Genomic DNA, 23,901 nt, shown 5'->3' on the forward strand with positions numbered 1-23,901 from the left:
ATAACATCTGTTAAATATGGACCAATAACATCTGTTAAATATGGACCAATAACATCTGTTAAATATGGACCAATAACATCTGTTAAATATGGACCAATAACATCTGATAAATATGTGTATGGACCAATAACATCTGTTAAATATGTGTATGGACCAATAACATCTGTTAAATATGGACCAATAACATCTGATAAATATGTGTCTGGACCAATAACATCTGTTAAACATGGACCAATAACATCTGTTAAATATGTGTCTGGACCAATAACATCTGATAAATATGGACCAATAACATCTGATAAATATGGACCAATAACATCTGATAAATATGGACCAATAACATCTGATAAATATGGACCAATAACATCTGTTAAATATGTACATGTGACCAATAACATCTGATTTGATTCATAATAAGCTGGTCTTCAATACAACTAAAAGCATTGTATTTGGTTCAAAACTAACTCTCTAAGATCTAAACCTCAACTGGAGAAGGAGTTGAATTCCGAGGAGTAACACTGGATGGTCAATTATCATGAATCAAGTCATATTGACAAAGTTGTTGTGAAGAGGAGAGGTATGTCTGTTTTTAAAATATGCGTTTTTTGACACAAAGATCATCTGTACTAGTTGTTCAGGCTCTGGCCTTGACCCATCTTGATTACTGTCTGGTAATATGGTCAGGTGCAGTAATGAAAGACGTAACAACGCTGCAGCTGGGTCAGAGCAGAGCAGCACACCTCGCCCTTTAACTACACACACAGAACTGATATCAACGACATACCAGTCTTTCCTGGTTGAGAGTTGACGAGAGATCAATTGCTTCTCTTCTAGTTTTTATGAGAAATATTACTGTGATTTAAAATTCCCGATCTGCTTAATCAATATAGTTCATACATCCATACAACATAACAAGACATGCCACCAGAGGTCTCTTCACATGTTCCCCAAAGGTCCAAAATGAATTCACGACAACTCACGGTATTATACAGAGGCATGATCGCATGGGTCTCCCTTTCATCTCCAATTTGCTCAAGCAAACAGAAAAATGACCTTTTAAAAAACAACATCATCTCATGGAACGGCGGGACAGTGAGGGACACACACATTATTTTGTTGTGTTGTGGTATTGATTGAATATGGTTGTTAATGTGCGTGATCCTGTTTGAATATGGTTGTTAATATGCATGATCCTGTTTGAATATGGTTGTTAATGTGCGTGATCCTGTTTGAATATGGTTGTTAATGTGCGTGATCCTGTTTGAATATGGTTGTTAATGTGCGTGATCCTGTTTGAATATGGTTGTTAATGTGCGTGATCCTGTTTGAATATGGTTGTTAATGTGCGTGATCCTGTTTGAATATGGTTGTTAATGTGCGTGATCCTGTTTGAATATGGTTGTTAATGTGATCCTTGTGTATCTGTGTTTTGTTGTTTGTCATGCTGTATTGTGTGTGTCTTCCCCCAGGAAGAGTAGCTGCTGCTAATGGGGATCCCGATTAAACAAATAAATAAACAAACCACAGCAGAGATAACCAACAAACTCAGCAGCGAAAAAAATAAATGTCCACTCACTGTCAACTGCGTTTTATTTTTCAGCAAACTTAAACATGTGTAAATATTTGTATGAACATAAGATTCAACAACTGAGACATAAACTGAACAAGTTCCACAGACATGTGACTAACAGAAATGGAGTAATGTGTCCCTGAACAAAGGGGGGGTCAAAATCAAAAGTAACAGTCAGTATCTGGTGTGGCCACCAGCTGCATTAAGTACTGCAGTGCATGTCCTCCTCATAGACTGCATCAGATTTGCCAGTTCTTGCTGTGAGATGTTACCCCACTCTTCCACCAAGGCACCTGCAAGTTCCCCGACATTTCTGGGGGGAATGGCCCTAGCCCTCACCCTCCGATCCAATAGGTCCCAGACGTGCTCAATGGGATTGAGATCCAGGCTCTTCGCTGGCCGTGGAAGAACACTGACATTCCTGTCTTCAGGAAGGGTACCAGGGTCATGAGGGTACCACATGAGGGAGAAGGATGTCTTCCCTGTAATGCACAGCGTTGAGATTGCCTGCAATGACAACAAGCTCAGTCCGATGATGCTGTGACACACCGCACCAGACCATGATGGACCCTCCACCTCCAAATCGATCCCGCTCCAGAGTACAGGCCTCGGTGTAACGCTCATTCCTTCAACGATAAACGCGAATCCAACCATCACCCCTGGTGAGACAAAATCGCGACTCGTCAGCGAAGAGCACTTTTTGCCAGTCCTGTCTGGTCCAGCGACGGTGGGTTTGTGCCCAAAGGCGACATTGTTGCCTGTGATCTATGGTGAGGACCTGCCTTACAACAGGCCTAGAAGCTCTCAGTCCAGCCTCTCTCAGCCTATTACGGACAGTCTGAGCACTGATGGAGGGATTGTGCGTTCATGGTGTAACTCAGGCAGTTGTTGTTGCCATCCTGTACCTGTCCCGCAGTGTGATGTTCGGATGTACCGATCCTGTGCAGGTGTTGTTACACGTGGTCTGCCACTGCGAGGACAATCAGCTGTCCGTCCTGTAGCGAAGTCTTAGGCATGGCAATTTATTGCCCTGGCCACATCTGCAGTCCTCATGCCACCTTGCTGCATGCCTAAGGCAAGTTCACGCAGATGAGCAGGGACCCTGGGCATCTTTTTTTTGTTATTTTTCAGAGTCAGTAGAAAGGCCTCTTTAGTGTCCTAAGTTTTCATAACTGTGACCTTAATTGCCTACCGCCTGTAAGTTGTTAGTGTCTTATCGACCGTTCCACAGGTGCATGTTCATTAATTGTTTGTGGTTCATTGAACAAGCATGGGAAACAGTGTTTAAACCGTTTACAATTAAGATCTGTGAAGTTATTTGGATTTTTACAAATTATCTTTGAAAGACAGGGTCCTGAAAAAGGGACGTTTCATTTTTTGCTGAGTTTAGTATGTGGTGTAGAGTTATAGTTTGTGTAGATGAACTTGGAAATGAAAAGCACAACTTGTGTTTGAAACAGCTGACATTATTAGGTAAATAGAAAGGACACTGATATCTTGAATAAATCCAGTTTCATTCTCTCTCTTTCACCTCCTCACCTCGCTACCTCTCCCTCACCTCCCCTCCTCCTCCTCCTCACCTCGCTACCTCTCACTCACCTCCCCTCCTCCTCCTCCTCACCCCTTTCCTCGACCCCTTCCTCACCTCCTCCTCCCCCGCTCCTCCTCTCCAGGTGGGGGAGAACCGTAGGGTGCTCCATGCGGTGCGCTCCCTGTTAGAGGAGTTCAGGTCAGAGTTGAGGGAGGAGGAGAACAGGAGGTGCCAGCTGCAGCAGAACTATGCCAATGACAAGGCTTCCTGGGAGGTCAAATGGGCAGAGATGAAGTGTCAGGTTGCTCAGGTAACTCTAATCCACACACACACACAGAGCAACAACAAGGCATCCTGGAAGGTCAAATGGGCCGAGATAAAGTGTCACATTGCTCAAGTAACTTACTCAAGATGTCTGCCTTAAAGAGATTAGAGACAGCATCCCTGGGATGCAGATGTCTGCCTGAAAGAGATTAAAGAGACAGCATCACTGGGATGTAGATGTCTGCCTTAAAGAGATTATAGAGACAGCATCACTGGGATGCAGATGTCTGCCTTAGAGACAGCATCACTGGGATGTAGATGTCTGCCTTAAAGAGATTAAAGAGACAGCATCACTGGGATGCAGATGTCTGCCTTAAAGAGACAGCATCACTGGGATGTAGATGTCTGCCTTAAAGAGACAGCATCACTGGGATGTAGATGTCTGCCTTAAAGAGACAGCATCACTGGGATGTAGATGTCTGCCTTAAAGAGACAGCATCACTGGGATGTAGATGTCTGCCTTAAAGAGACATCATCACTGGGATGCAGATGTCTGCCTGAAAGAGATTAAAGAGACAGCATCACTGGGATGCAGATGTCTGCCTTAGAGACAGCATCACTGGGATGTAGATGTCTGCCTTAAAGAGATTATAGAGACAGCATCACTGGGATGTAGATGTCTACCTTAAAGATGTCTAAAGAGACAGCATCACTAAAGAGATTAAAGAGACAGCATCACTGGGATGCAGATGTCTGCCTTAAAGAGACAGCATCACTGGGATGTAGATGTCTGCCTTAAAGAGACAGCATCACTGGGATGTAGATGTCTGCCTTAAAGAGACAGCATCACTGGGATGTAGATGTCTGCCTTAAAGAGACAGCATCACTGGGATGCAGATGTCTGCCTTAAAGAGATTATTATAGAGACAGCATCACTGGGATGCAGTCAGGTCCCCTGACAGACTGAGTTTCTCCTGGTCAGCTCACACGGTCAGTAGAAGGACCCATCCTCATACTTCACCACATTGTAGTCAGGTCACCTGACAGACTGATTGTAGTCAGGTCACCTGACAGACTGGTTGTAGTCAGGTCATCTGACATTCTGATTGTAGTCAGGTCACCTGACAGACTGGTTGTAGTCAGGTCACCTGACAGACTGGTTGTAGTCAGGTCATCTGACAGACTGATTGTAGTCAGGTCACCTGACAGACTGGTTGTAGTCAGGTCACCTGACAGACTGGTTGTAGTCAGGTCACCTGACAGACTGAGTTTCTCCTGGTCAGCTCACACAGTCAGTAGAAGGACCCATCCTCATACGTCACCACATTGTTATGGATTGTTCTTCAACTGTATTAATCTATTGCCTGTCTGTTTATGTGTTCAACCAGCTGGAAGAGGAGAGACTAGAAGAGAAAGGAGAGGTGAGAGGAGAGGCCAGAGGGGAGACGCAGGGAGGAGGAGGAGGAGACCCAGACTGGGCCTTTAAACAGGAACGAGAGGAGCACCGTTGCCTCCTGGCAGAGAGCCACAGCACCTCCCTGGACCTCCACTGGAAGCTGCAGCAGGGAGAGAAGAGGTGGGGGAGGGAGAGGAGAGGCCTACTGGAACGCTTCGACCAGGAGAGACAAGAGTGGGACAGCAACATGAGAAACATGCACCACGAGATGGAGAGGGTGAGGAGGGGAGAGAGAGGAGGTGAAGGGAGAGAGGAGGGGAGGGAGGGAGGAGAGGAGGGGGAGGGAGAGGAGAGGCCTACTGGAATGCTTCGACCAGGAGAGACAAGTGGGACAGCAACATGAGAAACCACGAGATGGAGAGGGTGAGGAGGGGGAGATAGGAGGTGAAGGGAGAGAGGAGGGGAGGGAGGGAGGAGAGGAGGGGGAGGGAGAGGAGAGGCCTACTGGAATGCTTCGACCAGGAGAGACAAGTGGGACAGCAACATGAGAAACCACGAGATGGAGAGGGTGAGGAGGGGAGATAGGAGGTGAAGGGAGAGAGGAGGAGGGGAGGGAGAGAGGAGGGAGAGGAGGGGATGGGAGGTAGGGAGAGAGGAGGAGGGGGAGAGAGGAGGTGAAGGGAGAAAGGGAGGGGGAGAGGAGAGGAGTGAGAATAGGGGAGGTAGGGAGAGGAGGGGGAGAGAGGAGGGAGAGGAGGGGATGGAAGGGAGAGAGGAGGAGGGGGAGGGAGGGAGAGAGGAGGTGAAGGGAGAGAGGAGGGGAGGTAGGGAGGGGGAGAGGAGTGAGAGGAGGGGAGGTAGGGAGAGGAGGAGGGGGAGGGAGGAAGAGGAGGGGGGGAGGGAGGAAGAGGAGGGGGGGTGAGAGGAGGTGAAGGGAGAAAGGAGGGAGAGAGGAGAGGAGTGAGAATAGGGGAGGTAGGGAGAGGAGGGGGGGAGAGAGGAGGGAGAGGGGATGGAAGGGAGAGAGGAGGGGATGGGAGAGAGGAGGAGGGGGGGAGGGAGGGAGAGAGGAGGTGAAGGGAGAGAGGAGGGGAGGTAGGGAGGGGGAGGAGGTGGGGGAGGGAGGAGAGGAGGGGAGGTAGGGAGAAAGGAGGTGGGGGAGGGAGGAAGAGGAGGGGGGGGTGAAGAGGAGGGGGTGAGAGGAGGTGAAGGGAGAAAGGAGGGAGAAAGGAGGGAGAGAGAGGAGGGGAGGTAGGGAGAGGAGGAGGGGGAGGGAGGAAGAGGAGGGGGTGAGAGGAGGTGAAGGGAGAAAAGGAGAGGAGAGGAGGGAGAGGAGGAGGGGATGGGAGAAGAGGAGGGGGTGAGAGGAGGTGAAGGGGAGGAGGGAGAGGAGGTGAAGGGAGGGATGGGAGAGGGAGGAGGGGAGGGAGGGAGAGAGGAGGTGAGGGAGAGAGGAGGGGAGGTAGGGGGAGGGGGAGAGGAGTGAGAGGAGGGGAGGTAGGGAGAGGAGGAGGGGGAGGGAGGAAGAGGAGGGGGTGAGAGGAGGTGAAGGGAGAAAGGAGGGAGAGGAGGTGAAGGGAGAAAGGAGGGAGAGGAGGGGAGAGAGGAGAAAGGAATAGAAGAAGTGAATATTCCATTATATGTCTGAAGTTTTGAAATGCATAAGATACACAGTTAATAATGATGAAACCAGGAACAATGTCTCAGTGTTATGTTGATGCTTATGGCATTATAATATGATCACTGAACCTTTTGTTTTTCTCTCCCTCTCCCTGTCCTCCTCTTTCTCTCCCCCTCCCTGTCCTCCTCTTTCTCTTCCCCTCCCTCTCCTCTCCTCCCTCCTTCCTTTCCTCTCTTCCCTTTCTCTCCCTCTCCTCTCCTCTCTATCCTCCACCCACAGCTACAGAGAGAGCTTAACGTACGGAGGGGCAGTGAGGGCTCACCATCCGACATCAAAGAAGGGGAGAGAGCAGGAGGACACAGGGGTGTCTTTTCCCCCCAGGAGAGCCCATGCAAGGCCCCTCGCTCCCCAAGGTCACCACGCTTTCCTCGCTCTGCCATCCCAGGCCCTGTTTCCCTCCCCACCCGCTCCCACTCCGACTCGGAGGCCCATGAAGAGCAGGAGGCTGTAGTGAGGTTCAGAGGCCCAACGGATAACCTTTTCCTGGACGCTCTGACACTGGACCCCCTGGGTGGCCTGAAGGGCCCACCTCCCTGCAGACTGGACTCTGACAAGAGGTTCCCCTGTTTGAACCAGGTGAGACATGTTAGAACTAATTCTCTATGTCGTATAGTGCACTATATAGGGAATAGGGTCTATAGTAGTGTACTACATAGGGAATAGGGTCTATATTAGTGCACTATATAGGGAATAGGGTCTATAGTAGTGTACTATATAGGGAATATGGTCTATAGTAGTGCACTATATAGGGAATAGGGTCTATAGTAGTGCACTATTTAGGGAATAGGGTATATAGTAGTGCACTATATAGGGAATATGGTCTATAGTAGTGCACTATATAGGGAATAGGGTCTATAGTAGTGCACTATATAGGGAATAGTGTCTATAGTAGTGTACTATACAGGGAATTTTTTTATTTACTTTTTATTTCACCTTTATTTAACCAGGTAGGCCAGTTGAGAACAAGTTCTCATTTGCAACTGCTACCTGGCCAAGATAAAGCAAAGCAGTACGACACAGACAACAACACAGAGTTACACATGGAGTAAACAAACATACAGTCAATAACACAGTAGAAAAAAAGAGAGTCTATATACATTGTGTGCAAAAGGCATGAGGAGGTAGGCGAATAATTACAATTTAGCAGATTAACACTGGAGTGATAAATGATCAGATGGTCATGTACATGTAGAGATACTGGTGTGCAAAAGAGCAGAAAAGTAAATAAATATAAACCGTATGGGTATGAGGTAGGTAGATTATGTGGGCTATTTACCGATAGACTATGTACAGCTGCAGCGATCGGTTAGCTGCTCAGATAGCAGATGTTTAAAGTTGGTGAGGGAGATAAAAGTCTCCAACTTCAGCGATTTTTGCAGTTCGTTCCAGTCACAGGCAGCAGAGAACTGGAACGAAAGGCGGCCAAATGAGGTGTTGGCTTTAGGGATGATCAGTGAGATACACCTGCTGGAGCGCGTGCTACGGATGGGTGTTGCCATCGTGACCAGTGAACTGAGATAAGGCAGAGCTTTATCGGGTCTATAGTAGTAGTGTACTATATAGGGAATAGGGCTCTGGTCTATAGTAGTGCACTATATAGGGAATAGGGCTCTGGTCTATAGTAGTGCACTATATAGGGAATAGGGCTCTGGTCTATAGTAGTGCACTATATAGGGAATAGAGCTCTGGTCTATAGTAGTGCACTATATAGGGAATAGGGCTCTGGTCTATAGTAGTGCACTATATAGGAATAGGGCTCTGGTCTATAGTAGTGCACTATATAGGGAATAGGGCTCTGGTCTATAGTAGTGCACTATATAGGGAATAGAGCTCTGGTCTATAGTAGTGCACTATATAGGGAATAGGGCTCTGGTCTATAGTAGTGTACTATATAGGGAATAGGGTCCTGATCTAAAGTAGTGCACTATATAGGGAATAGGGCTCTGGTCTAGTAGTCTATAGTAGTGTCTATAGTAGTGCACTATATAGGGAATAGAGCTCTGGTCTATAGTAGTGCACTATATAGGGAATAGGGCTCTGGTCTATAGTAGTGCACTATATAGGGAATAGGGCTCTGGTCTATAGTAGTGGACTATATAGGGAATAGGGCTCTGGTCTATAGTAGTGCACTATATAGGGAATAGGGCTCTGGTCTATAGTAGTGCACTATATAGGGAATAGGGCTCTGGTCTATAGTAGTGCACTATATAGGGAATAGAGCTCTGGTCTATAGTAGTGCACTATATAGGGAATAGGGCTCTGGTCTATAGTAGTGTACTATATAGGGAATAGGGTCCTGATCTAAAGTAGTGCACTATATAGGGAATAGGGTCCTGATCTAAAGTAGTGCACTATATAGGGAATAGGGCTCTGGTCTATAGTAGTGCACTATATAGGAATAGAGCTCTGGTCTATAGTAGTGCACTATATAGGGAATAGGGCTCTGGTCTATAGTAGTAGGGAATAGGGCTCTGGTCTATAGTAGTGGACTATATAGGGAATAGGGCTCTGGTCTATAGTAGTGCACTATAGGGAATAGGGCTCTGGTCTATAGTAGTGCAATAGGAATAGGGCTCTGGTCTATAGTAGTGCACTATATAGGGAATAGGGCTCTGGTCTATAGTAGTGCACTATATAGGGAATAGAGCTCTGGTCTATAGTAGTGCACTATATAGGGAATAGGGCTCTGGTCTATAGTAGTGCACTATATAGGGAATAGGGCTCTGGTCTATAGTAGTGGACTATATAGGGAATAGGGCTCTGGTCTATAGTAGTGGACTATATAGGGAATAGGGCCCTGGTCTATAGGGCTCTGGTCTATAGTAGTACACTATATAGGGAATAGGGCTCTGGTCTAAAGTAGTACACTATATAGGGAATAGGGCTCTTGTCTAAAGTAGTACACTATATAGGGAATAGGGCTCTGGTCTAAAGTAGTACACTATATAGGGAATAGGGTCTATAGTAGTGCACTATATAGGGAATAGGGTCTATAGTAGTGTACTATATAAGGAATAGGGTCTATAGTAGTGCACTATATAGGGAATAGGGTCTATAGTAGTGCACTATATAGGGAATAGGGTCTAGGGTCCAGTGCAGGGTTTTGTACCAGCCCTGCACTAACACTTCTCTATGTGTGTGTGTGTGTGTGTTTGTGTGTGTGAGTGTGTGTTGTGTGTGTGTGTGTGTGTGTGTGTGTGTGTGTGTGTGTGTGTGTGTGTGTGTGTGTGTGTGTGTGTGTGTGTGTGTGTGTGTCTGTGTGTGTCTGTGTGTGTGTGTGTGTGTGTGTGTATGAGATTTCAGGCTCTGAATGAGATCCCAGACAGAGAGGGCCCCTCGAAGTACCAGGAGGAGGAGGAGATGGGTTTTGGCAGCCTGCTCAGGTAACAACCTTATTGTTACTGTGACAACCTGTCCTTGTTGTTACTGTGACAACCTGTCCTTGTTGTTACTGTGACAACCTGTCCTTGTTGTTACTGTGACAACCTGTCCTTGTTGTTACTGTTGGTGTGACTTACCTGGATTCATCCAAATGATGTTATTACTGGTATTGTTTCCACTTATCGTATCTAGACAGGCTGCCATTTTAACATTTACAATAGATATGTTTTCTGCTTTTGGCTGTTGTGTGCTCTGACCTCCACTCACTGTATATTTAGCAAGTCTACTGTACTGATACATCCTTTGGGTAAAGAAATGACTGCTGTAGGAAGGGATTTTCCCTGATGGTTTGTGTTGAAGTATCTCTGTGAAGCAGCTCTGTGAAGCAGCTCTGTGAAGCAGCTCTGTGAAGCAGCTCTGTGAAGCAGCTCTGTGAAGTATCTCTGTGAAGCAGCTCTGTGAAGAACCTCTGTGAAGAACCTCTGTGAAGCAGCTATTTGTGAAAGATCGTAATGGTACATGATCCAAGTCATTGCAGCCTGATGATTAATTATTGACTCAATTTATAGCGATCCCTAATGAAATGAAATGCATTAACTGACCTTCACTAGATGTTTTTATGCTCTGTGAAGAAAGGCTGTAACATGTAGTTTAGACAAGAGATATGACAGAGAGAGACAGTCCTGCTTGTGAAGAGGCTCTAACATGTAGTTTAGACAAGAGATATGACAGAGAGAGACAGTCCTGCTTGTGAAGAGAGGCTCTAGCATGTAGTTTAGACAAGAGATATGACAGAGAGAGACAGTCCTGCTTGTGAAGAGGCTCTAACATGTAGTTTAGACAAGAGATATGACAGAGAGAGACAGTCCTGCTTGTGAAGAGAGGCTCTAGCATGTAGTTTAGACAAGAGATATGACAGAGAGAGACAGTCCTGCCTGTGCTGTTTACCTCTATCATGTCCTTACCTACGTCTTCCTTCTAGTGACAGGATTCAGCGGTGGATCTGTGATGCTGATGGACTGAATCCTCTCTGCACTCTCTCCTCTTCTCTCCTTTGCTACATTGTCTGATAATGTGTTTTCACTGACACCTTTTCTCTCCTCCTCCTCAGGGCTAAGTCGGTATGTTCCATGAGGGACTTCCAGCGTCTGATGGACAGCTCTCCCTTCCTGCCTGACAGGGGTTGTCATGGTGACCGTGGCCGTGACGATGTGACTCCGCCTCTGTCACCCGATGACCTGAAGTACATTGAGGAGTTCAACAGTAAGGGTTGGGACTTCCCTGTCCCTGGCCCATCCCCGACACCAGGCCACCACACCCCTACAGCCATGGAGGCCTGGGCAGAACGGCCCGCTTCAGGTACTGATGTTGCTCATGGTTTAATGCTGTCTGTTTTTACCACCACCATTTACATTTTTTATTTAATTTTTTTTTTTAATTTATTTAAAACATACACATGCAAACGACAACATCACACAAACATTCACAGCATCACCCCTACCCAGAACCACCTGCTCCCCCCCATCTCCAGCACATCAGTCTCCTCCACATGGCCTCAAACTGCAGCATTTTGTTTCTCTCCGTGGCCCAAGCACTTTCAACATTTAGATAATAAAGCATTTAACCTTCCCATTGTCTTAACGACGGCGGATTGGTTGATTTCCAGTTCTTTTTCAAGATGATTGACAAGAAAAGTGTCATCCAACCTGTCAGGTATCTCACTGCTCCCTCATATGTCGTGTTGAGAAATCTGCAGACAGACGGATTAAAAAGTACATTTACGTTGTAATACTTCTGACAGCCAACTGTTGGACTTTCTAACATTCCCAGGAGGTATGGATTATTGAGTTAGTTTCAACTTTCTAACTCCGCCCATAACTTTATGACATCATAACATTCCCAGAAGGTATGGATTATTGAGTTAGTTTCAATTTTCTAACTCCGCCCATAACTTTATGACATCATAACATTCCCAGAAGGCCTGGATTATTGAGTTAGTTTCAACTTTCTAACTCCGCCCATAACTTTATGACATCATAACATTCCCAGAAGGTATGGATTATTGAGTTAGTTTCAACTTTCTAACTCCGCCCATAACGTTATGACATCATAACATTCCCAGAAGGCCTGGATTATTGAGTTAGTTTCAACTTTCTAACTCCGCCCATAACTTTATGACATCATAACATTCCCAGAAGGTATGGATTATTGAGTTAGTTTCAATTTTCTAACTCCGCCCATAACTTTATGACATCATAACATTCCCAGAAGGCCTGGATTATTGAGTTAGTTTCAACTTTCTAACTCCGCCCATAACTTTATGACATCATAACATTCCCAGAAGGCCTGGATTATTGAGTCATTGTTAGTTTTACACTTAAGACATGACTCTGCCATTGTGCTACTAGAATTTGTGAACTTTGTCACTTGTATAATGAATTCTATACATTAGTTGATACTGGATTAAGCATAGATTTTCGTTAACTGTAATTTAGTTAGTTATGATCCAACTGTCCCTCCATCTTGTGCCAATATCAGTTCTTTGTAAGTCTTGGTTCCAGTAGTTTATATTTATTTCTAATATAATTTGATGTCAAAAAGATTTCAAATCAAAAAATGTCTTGATATGAAACATTTAAATTGCACGTCCTTAGATATGATCTACATTAATTCTGTCATGGGAATACATTTATCTCCTATTACCAAGTCATTTATGGTGTCTGTCATGGGAATACATTTATCTCCTATTACCAAGTCATTTACGGTGTCTGTCATGGGAATACATTTATCTCCTATTACCAAGTCATTTACGGTGTCTGTCATGGGAATACATTTATCTCCTATTACCAAGTCATTTATGGTGTCTGTCATGGGAATACATTTATCTCCTATTACCAAGTCATTTACGGTGTCTGTCATGGGAATACATTTATCTCCTATTACCAAGTCATTTACGGTGTCTGTCATGGGAATACATTTATCTCCTATTACCAAGGATTGTTCCAAAGGGCTGTGTTTTAAGCGAGGGATATTGGTTCTCCGAGAATCCGTTTCAGAGCTGTATTAGTTAGAATTCTAGTTCTAATCATTCCACATTCTCTCTCTGACTTCCAGAACCATTCCAGCCGGCCTCGTGGTTCCTAACCACCAGCGCCACTTTGACCACCAATACCCAATCCAGCCACGAGCCCCCCTGCCCACCACACTGCCAGCGCTCCCCACTCAGGGGAAACGGGGGTAACATAGGAGGGGGAGCAGGGGTACACGTCTCCCACAGCCCCACCCGATCCCCCGGGCCCTCCGATCAAGACTACCTGTACCCCAAAGGAACTAAGGGGCAAGGGGGTGGGGGTGTTGGTGAAGTAGAGGGTGCCTCCGGGATTGGGGGGGTAGGAGGTCCAGACGAGGTGTTTGGTGATGGTAGGTGGCCTCCTTCCTGTCATAAGGAGTTATTAGAGGGTGGGGGGGGGGTTGGGGGTCCCATCCCCACAGTGGGGTACGCCTCGTCTCTGGAGCTGCAGCTGTCACGGAACCTCAGTGATGACATGAAGGAGGTGGCCTTCTCCGTTAGAAACTACCGCTCTGGCACCTCGGACCACCTGGAGCAACAGAGACAGGTCTGTTGACGTTGTATCTGTTGTTGTTGTCTAGCTGTTCATCCATCTAGTCTGTTGATCATCCATCTAGTCTGCTGTTCATCCATCTAGTCTGTTGTCTAGCTGTTGATCATCCATCTAGTCTGTTGTTCATCCATCTAGTCTGTTGATCATCCATCTAGTCTGTTGTTCATCCATCTAGTCTGTTGTTCATCCATCTAGTCTGTTGTTTAGCTGTTCATCCATCTAGTCTGTTGTTCATCCATCTAGTCTGTTGTTCATCCATCTAGTCTGTTGTTTAGCTGTTCATCCATCTAGTCTGTTGTTCATCCATCTAGTCTGTTGTTCATCCATCTAGTCTGTTGTTCATCCATCTAGTCTGTTGTTCATCCATCTAATCTGTTGTCTAGCTGTTCATCCATCTAGTCTGTTGTTCATCCATCTAGTCTGTTGATCATCCATCTAGTCTGTTGTTCATCCATCTAGTCTGTTGTTCATCCATCTAGCTGTTCATCCATCTAGTCTGTTGTTCATCCATCCATCTAGTCTAGATGTTCATCCATCTAGTCTTGTCTAGCTGTTCATCCATCTAGTCTGCTGTTCATCCATCTAGTCTGTTGTTCATCCATCTAGTCTGCTGTTCATCCCAGTCTAGTCTGTTGATCATCCATCTAGTCTGTTGATCATCCATCTAGTCTGTTGTTCATCCATCTAGTCTGTTGATCATCCATCTAGTCTGTTGTTCATCCATCTATCTGTCATGTCTAGCTGTTCATCCATCTAGTCTGTTGTTCATCCATCTAGTCTGCTGTTCATCCATCTAGTCTGTTGATCATCCATCTAGTCTGTTGATCATCCATCTAGTCTGTTGATCATCCATCTAGTCTGTTGTTCATCCATCTAGTCTGTTGTTCATCCATCTAGTCTGTTGTTCATCCATCTAGTCTGTTGTTCATCCATCTAGTCTGTTGTTCATCCATCTAGTCTGTTGTCTTGCTGTTCATCCATCTAATCTGTTGTCTAGCTGTTCATCCATCTAGTCTGTTGATCATCCATCTAGTCTGTTGTTCATCCATCTAGTCTGTTGTCTAGCTGTTCATCCATCTAGTCTGTTGATCATCCATCTAGTCTGTTGATCATCCATCTAGTCTGTTGATCATCCATCTAGTCTGTTGATCATCCATCTAGTCTGTTGTTCATCCATCTAGTCTGTTGTTCATCCATCTAGTCTGTTGTTCATCCATCTAGTCTGTTGTTCATCCATCTAGTCTGTTGTCTAGATGTTCATCCATCTAGTCTGTTGTCTAGCTGTTCATCCATCTAGTCTGTTGTTCATCCATCTAGTCTGCTGTTCATCCATCTAGTCTGCTGTTCATCCATCTAGTCTGTTGTTCATCCATCTAGTCTGCTGTTCATCCATCTAGTCTGTTGATCATCCATCTAGTCTGTTGATCATCCATCTAGTCTGTTGATCATCCATCTAGTCTGTTGATCATCCATCTAGCCTGTTGTTCATCCATCTAGCCTGTTGTTCATCCATCTAGTCTGTTGTTCATCCATCTAGTCTGTTGTTCATCCATCTAGTCTGTTGATCATCCATCTAGTCTGTTGTTCATCCATCTAGTCTGTTGTTCATCCATCTAGTCTGCTGTTCATCCATCTAGTCTGTTGATCATCCATCTAGTCTGTTGTTCATCCATCTAGTCTGTTGTTCATCCATCTAGTCGGTTTTCTAGTTGTTCATCCATCTAGTCTGTTGTTCATCCATCTAGTCTGTTGTTCATCCATCTAGTCTGTTGTCTAGCTGTTCATCCATCTAGTTTGTTGTTCATCCATCTAGCCTGTTGTTCATCCATCTAGCCTGTTGTTCATCCATCTAGTCTGTTGTTCATCCATCTAGCCTGTTGTTCATCCATCTAGCCTGTTGTTCATCCATCTAGTCTGTTGTCTAGCTGTTCATCCATCTAGTTTGTTGTTCATCCATCTAGCCTGTTGTTCATCCATCTAGCCTGTTGTTCATCCATCTAGTCTGTTGTTCATCCATCTAGCCTGTTGTTCATCCATCTAGTCTGTTGTCTAGCTGTTCATCCATCTAGTCTGTTGTTCATCCATCTAGTCTGCTGTCTAGCTGTTCATCTCTGTGAGGTTGTTCATCCATCTAGTCGGTTTTCTAGTTGTTCATCCATCTAGTCTGTTGTTCATCCATCTAGTCTGTTGTTCATCCATCTAGTCTGTTGTCTAGCTGTTCATCCATCTAGTTTGTTGTTCATCCATCTAGCCTGTTGTTCATCCATCTAGCCTGTTGTTCATCCATCTAGTCTGTTGTTCATCCATCTAGCCTGTTGTTCATCCATCTAGCCTGTTGTTCATCCATCTAGTTTGTTGTTCAACCATCTAGTCTGCTGTCTAGCTGTTCATCTCTGTGAGGTTTCTACAGTATACTGTCTAGCTGTTCATCTCTGTGAGGTTTCTACAGTATACTGTCTAGCTGTTCATCTCTGTGAGGTTTCTACAGTATACTGTTTTTCAGGTTTGGGGATCCTCTTCTCACTTAGACTTTTCACTTGTCTGTTTAATTGACTCCACAGCTCCGAGATATGGCGTGTCAGACAAATGGTTTCACCACTCGGGGAACCCAGACCACTCAGACCATCAGCGTGGGGTTACAGACAGACATCCTCCGCACCCTCACCAGCTCCCCCCACCGCTGCCTCACCCCTAAAGGAGGCTCCACCCCCATCTCCTCCCCCTCCAGAAACATCCGTAAGATACAGTACTCTCCTGTAGTCCAGTCCAAGTTCGAGCGTCCATGTTGTTCTCCTAAGTACGGCTCCCCTAAGCTCCAGAGGAAGCTGTCAACATCATCGAAGGCTGACCTCCAAGGTGGGGCCTCAAGCTCCACGGCCGGCCCCAGGGCCCCTACCCCTACCACCCCCCAGAAGGGTGCCTCTGAGTCGGCCTGGGCTCGCTCCACCACCACCAGGGACTCTCCGGTCCACACCACCATCAACGACGGCCTGTCTTGTCTCTTCAACATCATAGACCACAGCCCCGTGGCCTACGAACCCCCGCAGTGCAAATTCACCAAGTCCCCCAGCCGCTCCCGCCCCACCCCCCTTGACCCCTCACCTCCTGGTGAACCCGGTCTACCCCCCTCAGACCTCAAAGATCCAAGATACCTTGGAGCTGTCCAGGAGTTTCTGAGGAATGTCCGCGGGCGTTCTCCCAGCCCGGTGCAGCTGATAGTAGAGACCCAGGGAGGGCCGGGGGGGACAGGGGGGGAGAGGACACCGGAGGTGCTCAGTATACGCCAGGACCTGTCTGCTCCGCCTGGATACACCCTGGCAGAGAACGCAGCCCGTCTGCTGAACAAGAAGCTGTTGGAACAGAGCTTCAGGGAGGAGAAGAGACTGGGGTCTGGAGGGACTGGTGGGTCCTCAGCCCAGGGACAGGGAGGCTACACGAGAGAGGGGCGACAGGCGGAGGGAGAAAGGAACCAGTCGGGGTGTTTGGAGGTAAATAATAACACCTACTGCGTTTATTGCTTGGTGTTTATTAGGCTCATTTTTAGGTCACCTGTTGGTCACCTGTTGGCCCCCTGTTGGGCATGTTCTTTCCTAGAGTCCTAGAAATAGATCATTAAAACCTACATAAACACTAACTAGGATTTTTTTTTAAATTACTTTTAAAATGTGTTCTAATTGACCTAAATGCTGTTTTTTACTAAATACTATCACTCTACTAACTGGATTGGTTGTTTATATTTGTTGTTAGTTTATTAGCCCACCCTTTGGGCTACAGACCCAGACAACCAATATTTTGACCAAAAAAAAACTATTTAGGAAATAATAATTTAAAAAAATCATATAACTCCGTGCTGGTGTTTTCTTGTCTGATCAAAAAACATTGACTGTTTCTTATTGAATTACTTTTTTCCCACATACAGTATTTTACTTTATTCTATTGTATTCTACAGTATTTTACTGTATTCTATTGTATTCTACAGTATTTTACTGTATTCTATTGTATTGTACAGTATTTTACTGCATTCTATTGTATTCTACAGTATTTTCTGTATTCTACTGTATTTTACTGTATTCTATTGTACTATTGTATTCTATTGTATTCTACAGTATTCTATTGTATTTTCCCCTAGTTCAGTATATACTATTGTGCTTCTTTGTTTCTTCTCTACACTGGAAAGGGCTGATTTGACTCCTTTTGACTCCTATCACTCTGCTTCAGCCACCACCCATTCAGTTGGACACTGTTAGTATTGTAGTTAGCATTGCCATGACCATAGGGAGTAGGGCTGACCCGATAGTACTGAGGGTTTCAAACCCTGGCTGTCTGTTCTAACCTAACGTAGCAGTTTTTTTTTAGAGGAAAATGAAGCGAGGTTGAAATAGCTGTATCCCTGGAAACTGGATACATCCGGTTGTTGTCAACTTCACTAAGGGTGATCTTGCCCCAAGCAATGTGTTGAAAAAGCATGAATATAACATTTTGGTTGAAATTCTTTAAGTGATTCCAGTATCAGTGGACCATTAGAAAAGATCTGAGCAAAAAGTAGTTGAAAAGCTATATAACATTATGATAATAGTGTATGTTTAAAGTGAATGAAAACATTACAGTGAAGCACTAATTTCTATTTCTAATGTACATACACTGAGTGTACAAAACATTAAATCAAATCAAATTTTATTTGTCACATACACATGGTTAGCAGATGTTAGTGCGAGTGTAGCGAAATGCTTGTGCTTCTAGTTCCGACAATGCAGTAATAACCAACAAGTAATCTAACTAACAATTCCAAAACTACTGTCTTATACACAGTGTAAGGGGATAAAGAATATGTACATAATATGAATGAGTGATGGTACAGAGCAGCATAGGCAAGATACAGTAGATGATATCGAGTACAGTATATACATATGAGATGAGTATGTAAACAAAGTGGCATAGTTAAAGTGGCTAGTGATATATTTACATTTCCCATCAATTCCCATGATTAAAGTGGCTGGAGTTGAGTCAGTGTGTTGGCAGCAGCCACTCAATGTTAGTGGTGGCTGTTTAACAGTCTGATGGCCTTGAGATAGAAGCTGTTTTTCAGTCTCTCGGTCCCAGCTTTGATGCACCTGTACTGACCTCGCCTTCTGGATGATAGCGGGGTGAACAGGAGGTGGCTCGGGTGGTTGATGTCCTTGATGATCTTTATGGCCTTCCTGTAACATCGGGTGGTGTAGGTGTCCTGGAGGGCAGGTAGTTTGCCCCCGGTGATGCGTTGTGCAGACCTCACTACCCTCTGGAGAGCCTTACGGTTGTGGGCGGAGCAGTTGCCGTACCAGGCGGTGATACAGCCCGCCAGGATGCTCTCGATTGTGCATCTGTAGAAGTTTGTGAGTGCTTTTGGTGACAAGCCGAATTTCTTCAGCCTCCTGAGGTTGAAGAGGCGCTGCTGCGCCTTCTTCACGATGCTGTCTGTGTGAGTGGACCAATTCAGTTTGTCTGTGATGTGTATGCCGAGGAACTTAAAACTTGCTACCCTCTCCATTACTGTCCCATCGATGTGGATAGGGGGGTGCTCCCTCTGCTGTTTCCTGAAGTCCACAATCATCTCCTTAGTTTTGTTGACGTTGAGTGTGAGGTTATTTTCCTGACACCACACTCCGAGGGCCCTCACCTCCTCCCTGTAGGCCGTCTCGTCGTTGTTGGTAATCAAGCCTACCACTGTTGTGTCGTCCGCAAACTTGATGATTGAGTTGGAGGCGTGCGTGGCCACGCAGTCGTGGGTGAACAGGGAGTACAGGAGAGGGCTCAGAACGCACCCTTGTGGGGCCCCAGTGTTGAGGATCAGCGGGGTGGAGATATTGTTGCCTAACCTCACCACCTGGGGGCGGCCCGTCAGGAAGTCCAGTACCCAGTTGCACAGGGCGGGGTCGAGACCCAGGGTCTCGAGCTTGAAGACGAGCTTGGAGGGTACTATGGTGTTAAATGCCGAGCTGTAGTCGATGAACAGCATTCTCGCATAGGTATTCCTCTTGTCCAGATGGGTTAGGGCAGTGTGGTTGAGATTGCATCGTCTGTGGACCTATTTGGGCGGTAAGCAAATTGGAGTGGGTCTAGGGTGTCAGGTAGGGTGGAGGTGATATGGTCCTTGACTAGTCTCTCAAAGCACTTTATGATGACGGAAGTGAGTGCTGCGGGGCGGTAGTCGTTTAGCTCAGTTACCTTAGCTTTCTTGGGAACAGGAACAATGGTGGCCCTCTTGAAGCATGTGGGAACAGCAGACTGGGATACGGATTGATTGAATATGTCCGTAAACACACCAGCCAGCTGGTCTGCGCATGCTCTGAGGGCGCGGCTGGGGATGCCGTCTGGGCCTGCAGCCTTGCGAGGGTTAACACGTTTAAATGTCTTACTCACCTCGGCTGCAGTGAAGGAGAGTCCGCATGTTTTCGTTGCAGGCCGTGTCAGTGGCACTGTATTGTCCTCAAAGCGGGCAAAAAAGTTATTTAGTCTGCCTGGGAGCAAGACATCCTGGTCCGTGACTGGGCTGGATTTCTTCTTGTAGTCCGTGATTGACTGTAGACCCTGCCACATGCCTCTTGTGTCTGAGCCGTTGAATTGAGATTCTACTTTGTCTCTGTACTGACGCTTAGCTTGTTTGATAGTCTTGCGGAGGGAATAGCTGCACTGTTTGTATTCGGTCATGTTACCAGTCACCTTGCCCTGATTAAAAGCAGTGGTTCGCGCTTTCAGTTTCACACGAATGCTGCCATCAATCCACGGTTTCTGGTTAGGGAATGTTTTAATCGTTGCTATAAGAACACCTTCCTAATATTGAGTTGCACTACCATACCTCATTCAAAGGGACTTACAGTGCATTCGGAAAGTATTCAGACCCCTTGACTTTTTAGTTACGTTTGTCATATTCTAAAATTGATTATACTTTTTTAAAAATCCTCATCAATCTACACACAATACCCCATAATGACATCACAATACCCCATAATGACATCACAATACCTCATAATGACATCACAATACCCCATAATGACATCACAATACCCCATAATGTCGACCTTGTCTTCACCTGTATTTGGGGAGTTTCTCCCATTCTTCTCTGCAGATCTTCTCAAGCTCTGTCAGGTTGGATGGGGAGCATCGCTGGACAGCTATTTTCAGGTCTCCCAAGATATTCAAGTCCTGGCTCTGGCTGGGCCAATCAAGGACATTCAGAGACTTGTCCCGAAGCCACTCCTGCGTTGTCTTGGCTGTGTGCTTAGGGTCCTTCGCCCCAGTCTAAGGTCCTGAGTGCTCAAGAGCAGGTTTTCATCAAGTATCTCTATGTACTTTGCTCTGTTCATCTTTCCCTCGATCCTGACTAGTCTCCCAGTCCCAACCGCTGAATAACAGCCCACAACATGATGCTGCCACCACCATGCTTCACCGTAGGGATGGTGCCAGGTTTCCTCCAGATGTAATCTTGGTTTCGTTAGACCAGAGAATCTTGTTTCTCATGGTCTGAGAGTCCTTTAGTTGCCTTTTGGCAAACTCCAAGCGGGCTGTCATGTGCCTTTTACTGAGGAGTGGCTTCTGTCTGGCCACTCTGCCATAAAGGCCTGTTTGATGGAGTGCTGCTGAGATGGTTGTCCTTCTGGAAGGTTCTCCCATCTCCACAGAGGAACTCTGGCGCTCTGTCAGAGTGAGCATCAGGTTCTTGGTCACCTCCCCGACCAAGGCCCTTTTCCCCTGATTGGTCAGTTTGGCGGGCAGCCAGCTCTAGGAAGAGACTTGGTTGTTTCAAACTTCTTCCATTTAAGAATTGTGGAGGCCACTGTGTTATTGGGAACGTTCAATGCTGCAGAAATGTTTTGGTACCCTTCCCTAGATCTGTGCCTCGACACAATACTGTCTTGGCTTTCTACGGAAAATTCCTTTGACCTCATGACTTGGTTTTTGCTCTGACATACACTGTCAACTGTGGGACCTTATATAGACAGGTGTGTGCCTTTCCAAATCATGTCCAATCAATTGAATTTACCACAGGTGAACTCCAATCAAGTTGTTGAATCATGTCAATGATGATAAATGGAAACAGGATGCACCTGAGCTCAATGTTGAGTCTCATAGCAAAGGGTCTGAATAATTCAATGAGATATTTCTGTTTTTATTTGTAATACATTTGCAATACATGTGAAATAAAACTGCTTTCAGTTTGTCATTATCGGGTATTGTGTGTAGATTGATGAGGAACATTTATTTTTAAATTCAGTTTTAGAATAAGGCTGTAACGTAACAAAATGTGGAAAAAGTCAAGGGTTTGAATAGTTTCTGAATGAATATTTAGTCTTTCCCATTCACCCTCTGAATGGTACACAAACACAATCCATGTCTCAACTGTCTCAAGGTTTCAAAATCCTTCTTTAACTGGTCTCCTCCCCTTCATCTACACTGATTTAAAGTGGATTGAACAGGTGACATCAATAAGAGATCACAGCTTTCACCTGGATTCACCTGGTCAGTCAATGTCAAGCCTGACCTGTAAATCACAAATCTGTAAATGTTTTTACTCTCTTAATGACCACATATAGACTGGATAATACAGGACTATGTTGTTAGACTGGATATTACAGGACTATGTTGTTAGACTGGATATTACAGGACTATGTTGTTAGACTGGATATTACAGGACTATGTTGTTAGACTGGATATTACAGGACTATGTTGTTAGACTGGATATTACAGGACTGGGGTAGTGTAGTTGTTAGACTGGATATTACAGGACTGGGGTAGTGTAGTTGTTAGACTGGATATTACAGGACTGGGGTAGTGTAGTTGTTAGACTGGATATTACAGGACTATGTTGTTAGACTGGATATTACAGGACTGGGGTAGTGTCGTTAGTAGACTGGATATTACCAGGGTTGTGGTACAATATACAGCAGGTTATAGTGTAGTCAGAACGTTTATTGTGTGTTGTGTACACTACATAGCGCTTATTGTGTATGATAACAACCATGTTATCTCTTAACACTAACCCGGAAGCTTACAAGAAATCCCGCTATGCCCTGCGACAAACTAACAAACAGGCAAAGCGTCAATACAGGGCTAAGATTGAATCATACTACACCAGCTCTGATGCTCGTCGGCTGTAGCAGGGCTTGCAAACTATTACAGACTACAAAGGGAAGCACAGCCGAGAGCTGCCCAGTGACACGAGCCTACCAGACGAGCTAAACTACTTCTATGCTCGCTTCGAGGCAAGCAACACTGAAGCATGCACGAGAGCATCAGCTGTTCCGGATGACTGTGTGATCACGCTCTGCATAGCCGACGTGAGTAAGACCTTTAAACAGGTCAACATTCACAAGGCTGCGGGGCCAGACAGATTACCAGGACGTGTGCTCCGGGCATGCGCTGACCAACTGGCAGGTGTCTTCACTGACATTTTCAACATGCCCCTGATTGAGTCTGTAATACCAACATGTTTCAAGCAGACCAAGAACACAAAGGCAACCTGCCTAAAGGACTACAGACCCGTGGCACTCACGTCCGGAGCCATGAGCTTTGAAAGGTTGGTAATGGCTCACATCACTGTTGCACGCCATACTGCCCTTTCCCTGGGACTAAACACCTCCCTCTGCAACTGGATCCTGGACTTCCTGACGGGCCGCCCCCAGGTGGTGAGGGTAGGGAGCAATACATCTGCCACGCTGATCCTCAACACTGGAACTCCCCAGGGGTGCGTGCTCAGTCCCCTCCTGTACTCCCTGTTTACCCACGACTGCATGGCCAGGCATGACTCCAACACCATCAATAAGTTTGCAGACGACACAACAGTGGTAGGCCTGATCACCGACAAAGACGAGACAGCCTATAGGGAGGAAGTCAGTGACCTGGTCGGGTGGTGCCAGACTAACAACCTATCCCTCAACGTAACCAAGATTTAGGAGATGATTGTGGACTACAGGAAAAGGAGCATCGAGCACGTCCCCATTCTCATCGACGGGGCTGTAGTGGAGCAGGTTGAGAGCTTCAAGTTCCTTGGTGTCCACATCAACAACGAACTAGAATGGTCCAAACACACCAAGACAGTCGTGAAGAGGGCACGACAAAGCCTATTCCCCCTCAGAAAACTGAAAAGATTTGGCATGGGTCCTGAGATCCTCAAAAGGTTCTACAGCTTTAACATCGTGAGCATCCTGACTGGTTGCATCACTGCCTGGTACGGCAACTGCTCGGCCTCCGACCACAAGGCAATTCAGAGGGTAGTGCGTACGGCCCAGTACATCACTGGGGCAACGCTGCCTGCCATCCAGGACCTCTACACCAGGTGGTGTCAGACGAAGGCCCTAAAAATGGACTGTTCTCTCTGCTACTGCACGGCAAGCGGTACCGGAGTGCCATTTCTAGGACAAAAATACTTCTCAACAGTTTTTACCACCAAGCCATAAGACTCCTGAACAGGTAACCAAA

General features: G+C 45.9%; 1 protein-coding gene across 2 annotated transcripts in view; it reads left to right on the plus strand.

Annotated features, from left to right (window-relative positions):
- Positions 1-23,901, plus strand: part of LOC112241076 (microtubule cross-linking factor 1) — a 163,007-nt gene that overhangs the window by 130,430 nt on the left and 8,676 nt on the right. For both annotated transcript variants that reach the window (XM_042307838.1, XM_042307836.1), the window contains exons 11-17: positions 3,244-3,411; positions 4,754-5,038; positions 6,662-7,018; positions 9,746-9,825; positions 10,935-11,182; positions 12,938-13,440; positions 16,008-16,934. In XM_042307838.1, coding sequence (XP_042163772.1) covers positions 3,244-3,411; positions 4,754-5,038; positions 6,662-7,018; positions 9,746-9,825; positions 10,935-11,182; positions 12,938-13,440; positions 16,008-16,934 — 2,568 coding nt within the window. The remainder of the gene's footprint in view (positions 1-3,243; positions 3,412-4,753; positions 5,039-6,661; positions 7,019-9,745; positions 9,826-10,934; positions 11,183-12,937; positions 13,441-16,007; positions 16,935-23,901) is intronic.

Source organism: Oncorhynchus tshawytscha, linkage group LG28 (genome assembly GCF_018296145.1).
Source record: "Oncorhynchus tshawytscha isolate Ot180627B linkage group LG28, Otsh_v2.0, whole genome shotgun sequence".
NCBI classification, from domain to species: Eukaryota; Metazoa; Chordata; class Actinopteri; order Salmoniformes; family Salmonidae; genus Oncorhynchus; species Oncorhynchus tshawytscha.